At 46.0% G+C, this 12,123-nt stretch overlaps 1 protein-coding gene across 1 annotated transcript in view; it reads right to left on the bottom strand.

Annotated features, from left to right (window-relative positions):
- Positions 1-3,136: 3,136 nt before the first annotated feature.
- The window catches only part of SLC35F4 (solute carrier family 35 member F4), a 23,899-nt gene continuing 14,912 nt past the window's right edge, over positions 3,137-12,123 (bottom strand). Inside the window, exon 4 of the mRNA XM_006026241.3 lies at positions 3,137-3,769. Coding sequence (XP_006026303.2) covers positions 3,442-3,769 — 328 coding nt within the window. The 3' untranslated portion in view covers positions 3,137-3,441. The remainder of the gene's footprint in view (positions 3,770-12,123) is intronic.

Below are 12,123 nucleotides of genomic sequence, written 5' to 3'. Positions count from 1 at the left end.
AGCTTTTTAAGTGAAGTTAACCCAGGCTATGTGTAAGGCATAGCATAGGGATGTGAAAGGTTAAACGATCATTTAATGTTTAACCGATAAGTGCAGTGATAACTGGTTAGCTTACCGGTTATCCTTTAGCTCTGGGTGGGCGCAGTCTGAGGAAAGGAAGCTGTGTGGTGCCCTGGCAGGAATCAGAAGGCAGCAGGGTGGCTAGGAAGGAAGAAGGAGTGAGGAGGAGGGGAGGAGGAGAGGACTAGTACCCACAGCCTAAGAGGAAAACAGAGAGCAGCCTATGTAATGACTCATCAATTAAGCAATTAGCTGCTCCTTCACAGATGCTCCCTCCCTCCTGGCACAGGGCTTCACCAGGGCTGTGTTGTCTGGCTGGGCTTGCCCCCTCCCCATCTCTTCCCACAAAGGGCTCTGGGCAGCAGCTGTGTCATCCTTTAATTGTTTAACCGATATAATTAGAGGAGGTTAAACAAATATTTTTTTAAACAATATTTACATCCCTAGTGTAGCAAAGTCACAACCTCTGACTGCAGTGTAGACGCAGCCTCAGGCTCTTGAACAACCTCATGAGAGTTGCTGGGAGCAAAGACCTCCTGATCTGGGGGTGCAGAGTATTTTGCAAAAGCAGGCTGAGAATTTTTTAGTTCTTTATATTTCTCTCTCTTTATTTCTCAAACAACCTAATTATACTGCTCGCACAGTGTCTGGGGAGTGGAAGCACTGCAGACACTGCCAAAATGCAAAAGACTGGATGTGTGTTGGGACTTCTCACCGTCCTCTGTCACATTCGATTTCCCAGGCATTCACCTGCCTGATTATCAACATCATTAAAAATCTTCTTGTGGAAGTGGTGCTGGGAAATGGCATTAATTACCCCTTCAGCGTGGCACCATCAGAAATCTACCAGCTTCTACCAGTTAATGGCAAAACCACCTCCTTTCATGTGCAATTGTTTGACATTCATTTCTTCAGTCGTGTATTGTCATGCAAATGGCACTGCATTTATAGCATTAATACCGCTGTGTATTTATAGCAAAGTTTGACACCGCTTCCCTCCCCTGGTCCTGTACTTCTTATTCCCTAGTAAAATGAAATAAATTATAAAAATCAAAACCAGCCATAACACATTTTCACGTGAAATTTCTTTATGCTGCCTTCTGGGGGGAATCTATCAATCGTGTTTGCCCTTTGCGGTAACTAGAAAGGGGAATAGGTTTTCTTGTAGAGTCAAAGAGCCGTTGGCACGCCAAGGGTCCAACCCCTTCATGAATGCTGCTCCTAAATCATGCTTGTTCAATACTTATTCAGCCTCCTCTTGAAAGCCTCCAATAAAAGAGATGTCATGACTTCCCTGGGCTGTTTCTCCACTACTTGACACTGCTAACAGTAAGGAGGTTTGTCCTGAGCTCTAGTCCAAATCTACCTTGCTGCAATTTCAAACCACTGCTTTGTGTCCTGCCCTCAGCTGCAAAAAAGAACAGTTATTCCCTCTCTTCTTTATAGCAGCCTTTCAAATATGCAAAGACTGCTATCATGCTCCCCCGCTTACTCCCCTCTTCTTCATGGTAGACATGCCTGGGTCTCTCACCCTCCCCTTGTGCAGCTGTGCAACCCCAGTAGCATTGCTGCTGCCTACCCCTGGATCCTCTCTTGCTTCTCTGTGTCATTCGTAAAGCATGGAGCCCAGAACCGCGCCTAGTATTTTTGGATGAGGCCGCTTCATGCAGTTACCCCGACGTGCACAATGAAGCTAGGCTGCCCCAGGAGCAAACTACTGGAACTGCCTCACAAATGATTCCCTTTGAATTTCCCTCCATCTAGCTGTAGCCTATGTCTCCTGAAGCTGCTACTTGGTTATTTACAACTAGCTGCAACCCGCAAAACATGTGCGATTAAATTTTTATTGCAAAAGTATTTCTTTAAATGCAGGATTTCTAGTTATCCTTTGACCGAATACTATAACGGAATCAAAATGTCTCACTCTTGAGAGGCACTATCCCTGCCGCCCCCTGCCATCTTCCCGGGACAGCCAGCCCGTTCCCAGGCAGTCCTAGGCAGCGGGAAGACGGTAGGGATAGTGCATGGGGCGTTGGAAGCTGAGCTTCCCCAAGCACACCTGGGCTCCCAGCGTCCTGTGCACCACTGGATCCAGTGGGCTGCTTGCGAGCTGGGGTTGCACCCGCACAGCTAGCGCCCTGCCAGGACAGAAGTAAACTGGTGCCTACCCCATAGGGAATACTATTGGCTCACTCTTCCGTGCCACCTCGGAGGACAGCTGGTACACAAGTGGGTGGAGGGGCACAGCCAGGGGTCTGCGTGTCCTTTGCCCACTCTCCACCCCACTGTCATACCACCAACTCGATTCTTTCACACCTTCCTCCATATCCGAAAAGCGGCTTGCAACGGAGTCCCACTTGTTCTTTGTGCTCGGAGAGGGATCTCTGCGGACGGGTTTTTTCCATGCTGCCCTCTGCAATCCCTTCCACAAACCCACTGCCACAACCCTGCTCTCTCTGCTCTCCCGTCTTCCCTGAAATCAGCCAAGTCATTCAACTCAGGTTGGGCACAACTGATGTTTCTTGATTTAATTTTTTTCAGTGGCACAGGTAATATTGATAACAACTGTATTTATTTTGGCCCTGCTTAGACTTACTATTTGAGTCCTTCACTTTAATCAGATGACTCACAGGTGCAGGCACAGGGGTGAAGACATCTTGCTAGCCAGGGGCGGGCAATTATTTTGGGCGGAGGGCCGCATACTGAGTTTTGGCAAGCCATCGAGGGCTGCATGACAGGCAGCAGGGGCAGATAAATATTAATTTTCTCAATTTTTCAGGGGCCCCGCGGGTCAGATAGAATGGGCGGGTGGGCCACATCTGGCCTGCGGGCCGCGTTTTGCCCACCCTTGTGTCAGACCCTCCAGAAGTGTGAGTTCAAGTCTCGCTCTAGGTTCATACCCCCCAGTCACCCCAGTTATAAATGGCAACCTAGTTATTTGAGCTGGAGAATTATTATAAAAGGCCTGTGACCAATTTAGGTCCCACCTAATGCCTCTTTTTACTGGGAAATGCCAGCTTATTAAGTAAGAACATACAGTATATTGGGAAAAGAAAAGAATAATATTAAATGCGGTCAATTTATTATCTACCCAGCAATGTAAGCGGAACCATTTTGAAAAGCACTTAGGGAATTATCACAAATGTAAAAATAAATCTGTAAAACAGCACGTTTCCCTTCACTGATTGTACTTCCGAATTCTACGCCCAAGTCCGAACAGCATGACAGAGCCGTTGAAAGTTTTTTTTTAGCTCAGTTGACTAATTCACCATCAGAGTATCATAGTTGTCTTAAACTTTTCACCTCCTGTTATCCTGGAGCCTGAAATTGCTACTTGATCTTCAATCTTTGATTTGCAGCACATAGTTAATGAGAAATGATTCACAATGCATACATGATTGGCAGCATAATGGCTATCTTTAAATAATGGATTTCAGTTTGATTATGAAACTCAAGATGGTTGAAAATTATATAGATATATGTTATTACCCTTACGCCCATGAACCTGTCTTTCAGCACAATCCAAGAAAGCAAGAAGACAAATGCTTTGTTACAACAGAACAGGGCAGAGACGTCTGTGGCTGTCAACTTCTTTAAAGCCAGTAAATACAGGTAATTAGTCAAAGTCCACAGAATAGAAAAGGGAGCAGTCCTTTTAAGAAAGAGTTTCAACGTCAGACCATCTTCACCAAAAATCCGACTGCATTCCCTAAGAAAAGAAAACAGTTTTACACTCAGCTGGTATTTGCGTAAAGTTGGCTCGAGCAAGGAAAACAAGTTCTAGACTTTTATCACGTGCCAGGTTTAGTCATGGACATTTTCGAATAATCCGTACACCCCAAGAAAGGACTGTTTGCACACTGACAGGTTATATACAGACTGTAGCCTGTTTTCCTGGCTATTTAAAGCAGTGAAATATTACAGAAGTAACTTACCTGGAAGACCTACTCTCTATACAATAAATACATCAGAAAAGTACTGTCACATGCATAAGTCAGGGGTATCTATAATACTCAGAGCTTTTAAGCATCAGTCCCGTATATTCAAAGCGTAACACTGCAGTTCTTTTGGTGACTTGAAAAATTCCCGCTGCTTCTCCTTCTCTAAGGCGAGTCTCTTTCTTTTATTAACTGGGGCATAATATTCAGAAACACCCTGCTTTTCACTGTAATGCAAGTGCTCTGAAATCTTGAAAGTGTTAATGACAGAGCATAATACTTCCAGACAGCTCATTGTAGGTACATGGAAACGTTCTCGCCATCAGTAAAACTGACCAAAAGGAAAAAAAAAGCAAAGAATTGGTTTTGCAAAACAGAACACGCTTGATTTGGGGGGGTCCACTATATGAAAAGCTGCATTCACTAGGATAAATGGAGACTTTTTTGCGGATAAAAATTGCAAACAAAATACAAGGCTTTGCAAATACTAAATGGGAACTTGTAGCTTCATTCAGCTTTGAAGGAAGCTCTGGAGGCTGGTTCATATAGGGTGATGCAGGAATGTCAGTGCTTTTATAGACAACCTAAGTGACATTATTCAAAATGAATTCCTAGATTGGCTCAGAAGACTGCTTAAGTAGTTAAATATCCTGTTTGCTTAAAGGCAGATGACTGTATTGCCTTTGAACTTTCATGATCATTCCTAAACTAGGTAAGCCTGTCGTTAGCAATTTTACTTTCTCTGTATTCTAGGTCTATAGGATTCTTTAACATCTTCAAAAGTGTACTGATGTCTTAACACAGCAGGCACTCTCATACTACTATATCATGGCATGCATTAACTCACCATTAAATAAATCATAAAGCTCCATTCCCATTTGCCCGGCCTCAGCTACCAAGACACTGGATCATCGTTAGTACACGGTAATATTAAAAGACTTAGACTAGTTTCTTGAGACCTTAAACTCACATTGTTCCAAACCCATCATGGTAATGCTTTGCAGACTTTACAGACACTGGATGTATACAGGTTTAATTAGCAACTTGAGGGAAGGCGTTGTAATCAGGTTAAAATGGTTAGAAGTAGCCAACTTTCCAAATATTTTGGGGGAATCTTTTAAATTATATTTTCAGATTTTTCCACATTTTTGCTTTTGCCAGGCAAAATTAAAATGGACTCCTCTTGTGTCTACTAAACCGCTGCTAGTAAAATCATTTGGTCCTCAGTCAAACATTTCAGTTTCAAAAACCAAAACTAGAAACATTTGACTTGGCCACCGCTTGTATTACTACAAGATATTAGTTACTATTACATTCTTTCGATTATTATTAATTATATTAATTTAGCCACTTGAATCTCTTTCTTTTTATCCTGCAGCTGTTACCTGCAGAGTGCACCAAATCCAATAAAATTTTTCTGTTATTGGTTCTTAATATCCTGGCCATTAATGTGAGCGGTCCCTCTCTTAAAGGGACTTCATTGATCATTTAGGGGTTGCAAGGGATCTCATGGGTCAGCTAGTCCAACCCCCTGCACAGATGTCCCTGGAAATGAAGCAAAGAGTAACAAAAGGCCAGCCTATTTCTTGTCGCGCTTTGAAGAACTCATTCACATCTTTTCTAACTCCTACTGCCTTGGGCTAAATGTCACACAGAGGTGGGTTGTTTTTAATTTTGCATCATAAGAAAGTCCCACCAGTCTTCCACCTTATTGCCCTTCTTACTGCCTTTCTAATCTTGCCTCCAAACGTTGTTGCTTTCTTCAATTCAATTTCTACTAACTGCAGTTGTTGCTGTAGCTAATATTCCACTGACATCACGATTTTTAGAGTCTGCCCATTTACAGGTCATTGTTACGTTGATCTCCCTAGAGGAAGACCTGCCATGATGTCACCTAAACTAATTTTTACCCAGGGGAGCACCTACCTTCAATTCCACTATTCACTCCCGCACACCATGGAGTCATCGCTCCCTTTCCAGCCTCTGAAACAAGCTGTTCCATAAAGCAGCAGTTTTTGGTAACAGCAAATTGCTTTTCCAAACAGTGTCCTGCTTCAACAAGTCAATGCCAGGCTACTGCAAGTCATTAAGAGCTCATTTAGTTCTATTGAATATAATTTTTCTTACAATGTAGTATATTTTGCAGAGATCGGGTAAAATGCTAGCCTGCTGTGTGGAAAGAAACGGTTTTGTTTCCCACAATTTCTCCTATCGTGTATCCATAACAAAATGATCTCTGCAGATGCATGTAAACCCATGCTGAATTTTAAGCATATGCTTATGTCTCTTTGATTTCAATGGGAATTAAATGTGCTCAAATGCTCTTAGTGAATGAATAGGGATCAGCTCAGGCCTGCTGTTAAAGATGACCACACACTTAATTATTTTGCTCCAACTGGGGTGTAGCAGCTACACTTCTGTGGTATCCCTCATGCCAGGGAGGCAGACAATTAGACGCCTTGATTCCAACTTCACTGAAGGCCTGATGTTGCAGCATAGAAATCAAAGGGAGATTTGCCTCTGATCCGGTTCTAATACAGCCGCAAACCCAATACGCCTCAACAGCGTCCCTTCATTCCTTGTGTGGCTGAAACGAGACTCTCCCCTTGGTACCGTATCAAATATGAGGGTAGCCTGTGGGATTAGCCTGAGTTGGGATGGCACTATCCCAGCGCTGGTGCCACCAGCCTGTTAGGTAGGTGGTACAAAGCGGGTGCCAATGAAACCACCCACCCCCTCACATTACGGTATATCCCCTACGAGCCAGACAGATTATAGGAGAAGCTATTTCATGAATGTGTCGTGAAATGTGTCAGTTCTGGCCATCCTTCATCACTAGGGCACTGGATACCAGCAGAGGAAGCCAGAACCTGCAGCTAAAGAGAGGATCGCTGAAAGGAAGCTAGCCCTGAAAAGAAGGTGCTGGGAAAGGTCAGAAGGGACCGGAGGGTACCCCTTCTCCAAAGGCCCCTGCAGCTTCCCCAGGCAGGAAGACTCAGAGGTAAGCTGGAGAGTATCTGAGGGATGGACTCCAAAAGTCCAGTAAAGCAGATGTGGGTTGCTGGTCGCATGGGACTTTGGGGACTATTAAGGGAGATGTTTCAGACTCCACAAACGCCTGGGATGCTCAATGCTGTCGGCATTCTCTATCTTTGACTCCCTGGAAATGCTGCGGGGCAGGGGGCGGCGCTGATTCATCCAAATTCTTGGGCAGGTAGACAAGTCTAGGGAAGCCCCACTTTCCCGCCACCTGGGGACAACTGCACATGTCGGTTAGACCTAGCGGAGGAAGGCAACCAAGCCAAGGACAAAAGAAAGTATAAAACGGCCAGCCGGATCAAGGTCTCTCTTGATCCAAAAATGGATGGGAGCCTGGGAGAGGGCATCAGAGAGGAGCAAAGAACTGATGGACTTGTCTGTGCTTTCCAGGATCCCGTGTGGCTGATGGGTAATGCCCAGTTAGCAAGTGTGTAGATAATAAGCATTGCTTTGTGATGTTTTCTCGGAGGCATGTCTATGCTAAGATAAGTAGCACTGTGCTTTTAGACCACTGGCTGGTCACGGTCCCCGAAACAACAGAGACAAGGCAGACTTGCAAAGGTAATCCCAGTGCATCACAGGGGTCACCATATAATTAGGGTGATGGCCAGGGTGCGGAAACTGAGCATGGTGCCCTGCACGAAGCCACGGGGGTGTCAGGACCTAGCTGGCAGCAAAATTGTGACACAGATAATCTCCAAAGGCAGGCACGGTCTATTTAAAGCCTGCCCTCTGGTAAAAATAGCAACTTCTGTTGTGCATGTAGCCCTCGGCCTTCGGCTTTGGGCAGCGTGCCACATTCTCAGGAGTTCTGGCACCTCAGGCGATCATTTAGTCCGTGCCCTTGGAGCCTCCTAAATATTATGCATTGCAAAATATTATGCATTGCACATGATCCACTATGTGCTCATCCCTGCAAAGGAACCAGTTCACATGCTACTGACACACAGCGACCTCTGGAGTGTAACGCAGCAGCAGCTGCTTTTAAATTGCACTCGGCAGTACTGTATATAACTGATGTGAACAACAAATCCAATTAGGGGGAGTGCAGACAGGGAGACTGTATCTAAAGCACCCAGATTAGAATTTGCATAGGCCTGCAATTTTGTTGCTCTTTCAGGAAATTTCATGGATCTTCAATGGCCAAAAATTATCACCCCCCTTCTTCTGGGTCTCGTGGGCACAATGCCTCCAACACTACTCTGGGAGACAGACCCAGAAGGCACAGAGGTGCTTAGGATGCAGAAAGATGTCACATTTATCCCAGGATAAACCATTTTATTCCAGAGCAAAGCGCAATCATACAGAGGTCCATATCCATTGTCCCAGGATAAATCATTAAAAAGTTCCTAGATAAGAGGTAGTAACATTTATCCCAGGATACTGAAAAAATTAATCTGCATTTTTATCCTTGGATTGAATCAAAGGCAGACGATAGGCACTGCAGTCAGCCACTCACTCCACCCTGATGAGAAGGGCAACGTGTGCATACACCAACCCTAGGGATCCTTTTGTCCTGGGACAAACACAGGCATCATTTATATCCAGGGATGAATGCAGCATCTGTTCCTAGCCTTACTGATGGCAAAAGCCCTCGGTTCTTCCACGGAAGTACTGACTCAGCCTGACTTGGTTTTGACTGTGAGCCCTGAGAAGGCCACAACCTGCATGCGTTTATCCAAGACTTGGTGTAGAGGGTGAAGGTAATCGTGTGCCTGGCCCTCAGGCCAGAAGCACTCCAGGGCTGTGACTTCAAGAAGGCAGATCCACAAGCATCCCTTCAGCAGAAGCTGCCCAAGAAGGGCACTGAATCTCTGCATCTCATAACTGTCTTGTTCCTGCCTTCTCTCGGGCCTGGCCCTGACAATCTGGGGGCTGCACCAGGATGAGAGTCCAGGCAGCTTTCAGAAATAAGGATTTCTGCGGGCCTGTGCAGCACTCAAAGAGCCCTGGAAAGTCAAGGTCGAGCCGCTACAGCGAGAGCCGGCAGAGGAGTGTGCAGAAGCAAAGGGCACAAGACAGTGAGCGTGACAAACTCATTTCTTTGGAGCGCCGCTTCTGCTTGGACTGTTGCCCACAGCTCATTACCTTCCACTGTCCTTGTCACTAGAAATTCAAGACTTCCCAACAAATTCATCTCTCACTGGTGCCTGCAGCCATCAGCGTCTCTACTCCAGACCCCAAGGCTACTCCGAACCTGCTGCCTTTCTCTTCCCTCCTCGGCACAATAAATATCCCGCGTTAAGTGCCTGAGGGAAAGCGCTCAAAGTCTGCAGCCTTTGCTAATAGGGAGCCAGGGCTTAAGAACTACTTAGAGGTATCCAAGTGCCGTGCAGCTATTTCATATTCCCAGCCTAGGGACCAGCTGCAACTATCGTTGTGTGCGGACTATTGGCAAGGGTGGGTTTTCTAATAACAAGCTTTCCAAGCATTAGCAGAGCTTGTTATTCAATTGTTAGGAGTTTTGCCTCAGTCCTTCACGTGCACTTTGAGTTCTGTCGCTGGTGATAACTTTTCATCTACAAATCGCGGGAAAGTATTGAGATTTTTGTTAACGTTGTCTGCCTCGAGAAAGCAAAAATTGGGAATTGAGTCAAAAGACAGGTGATGCCGGCAAGTCACTTCCAAGACCCCCTCCCCCCCCCAAATTTTTACTCTCAGTAGAAAACTCAGTGGACATAGTCTTTCTGGACTTCAGCAAGGCCTTTGCCACTGTCTCCCACCCCATTCTCATCAAAAAAACTAGGCGACTGTGGCATTGATGCCTACACAGTCAGATGGATTGCAAATTGGCTGAAGGGTCGTACTCAGAGGGTGGTGGTGGACGGGTCATATTCGACCTGGGGGGAAGTGGGCAGCGGAGTCCCCCAGGTCTCGGTCCTTGGGCCCGCACTGTTCAATTTCTTTATTAGTGACTTGGACGATGGGGTGAAAAGCAACCTGTTTAAATTTGCTGATGATACCAAGATTTGGGGTGAGGTGGGCACGCTAGTAGGGAAGGACAGATTGCAGCAGGACCTGGACAGGTTACAGGGGTGGGCTAATGAAAACAGGATGGGTTTCAATACAGACATGTGCAGGGTGCTGCACTTGGGCAGCGGGAACCAGCAGCACACTTATAAGATGGGAAACTCCCTTCTTGAGAGCACGGAGGCAGAAAGGGATCTTGGAGTCATTACTGACTCCAAGATGAACATGGGCTGACAATGCGAGGTCACGGTCGGCAGGGCTAACCGGACCTTGTCGTGCATCTGCAGGTGCATCTCAAGCAGGGCCAAGGAGGTGATCCTCCCCCTCTACGCGACACAGGTCAGGCTGCAGCTGGAGTATTGTGTCCAGTTCTGGGCACCCCACTTCAAGAGGGATGTGGACAGCATGGAGAGGGTCCAGAGGAGGGCCACCCGCATGATCTGGGGGCAGCAGGGCAGGCCCTACGAGGAGAGGCTACAGGACCTGAACCTGTTCAGCCTTCACAAGAGAAGGCTGAGGGGGGACCTGGTGACCGTCTATAAACTCACCGGGGGGACCAGCAGGGTTTGGGAGAGACCCTGTTCCCCCTAGGACCTCCCAGGGTAACAAGGAATAACGGGCACAAGTTGTTAGAGAGTAGATTCAGACTAGATATCAGGAGGCGCTACTTCACTGTCAGGGCGGCTAGGATCTGGAACCAACTTCCAAGGGAAGTGGTGCTGGCTCCTACCCTGGGGGTCTTTAAGAGGAGGCTGGATGTCTACCTGGCAGGGGTCATTTGAGCCCGGTTTTCTCTCCTGCCCAGGCGGGGGGTCAGACTAGATGATCTACAAGGTCCCTTCCGACCCGACTTCTATGAATCTATGAACCAGGGAGGTGAGAAACATGAAAAGTCAGCATTTCAAAGCAATTTTAATATTCATGCAGTCAATCAGTCCCAAAGCTGAAGGCCCAAAGCTTTTATCCTAGGAAAGAAGACTTCTCAAGAGGCAGCAACACAGGCTAATAGACTTTGAGCAGTCGGGGTGCTATAGGGAAAGGAGATGATACTGTCATTGTTTTTGGAAGATACTTTAGACCCTCATGTTTCATGTTCTGTGGGAGGTTCCCATTAGACAAAACAAGGCTCCTCTACTCCACCAGTGGATCACTTCCTATTCCAGAAACACAACCCCCCTGCTAAACACACAACTTCCCTAGGGGATCCCTATGGGCCAAATTTATTGAGACAAACAACTTAGGTTGCAAAAAAACAAATCCAGAAAAGGAAAAAAAAAAAACAGATGGTAGAAAATCTTTGTGAAAACTCACTAACATGACTAATGCTTGGAGTAAACTATGGACTTTAAAAAATATATATTGCTATTTTCAGTTTCTTTCAGTAATAACTTCTACCCCAAGAATACTGAAGAGACAAAGAGAAGTCAGGATTGTGTTATGGGCAGATTTTCAAGTACATGCATTTCCTGGCACTCAGACAGATTTGGATTCACCTCATTTATTCATCCAAACACCTGGGTGCTCCTGCAGTTTGGATTAATTGGTTACAGCTCTCAAGTGACCACCGCTAACAGTTACCACCTCTCTGGAACCCCAAGATGCAATAATCAGCTGCAACCATTTCCCTGTATAGCTTAAATCACAAGACACCCAGAAACTATGCAATATTCATTGGCCAATTTTAGTAGCAAACACTTCTGAAGATCCTGGTACCCAACCTGCCATTTGCACACTTTCAAGCCCCTGATTTGCCCACACTCATCTGGTCGTGGTGTACATATGGGTGCATGCACCCACTGTGGGCTGTTGGACCTTTAAGGTGTGAAACTATCTTTTATCAATGGGCCTTTTGTGAGTATGAATGAAAGCTCTCAATGAGCTAGTTACATTTAAGTCATGCATTTGAGGGAGATCCCTGGGTGATATTCTGTAAAGGAAAAATGTGTCAAGGTGGGCAATGATAGCCCATCAGTGCACCGGGATGCTACATCGGATTTGGTGGGCAGAGGCATCAAATTCCAGCATCAAGAACTATTCAGGCTTATGGCAGAGGGCAGGGAGCAGATCTTATAAGGTGCTGAGAACCCCTGTAAAGTGCTGAACATCCTCCACTCCC

Source organism: Alligator sinensis, unplaced genomic scaffold, assembly GCF_000455745.1.
Source record: "Alligator sinensis unplaced genomic scaffold, ASM45574v1 scaffold708_1, whole genome shotgun sequence".
In the NCBI taxonomy this organism is placed as follows: Eukaryota; Metazoa; Chordata; order Crocodylia; family Alligatoridae; genus Alligator; species Alligator sinensis.
The sequence above is the reverse complement of the archived record's forward strand: the minus strand, read 5'-3'. Positions and strand labels throughout refer to the sequence as shown.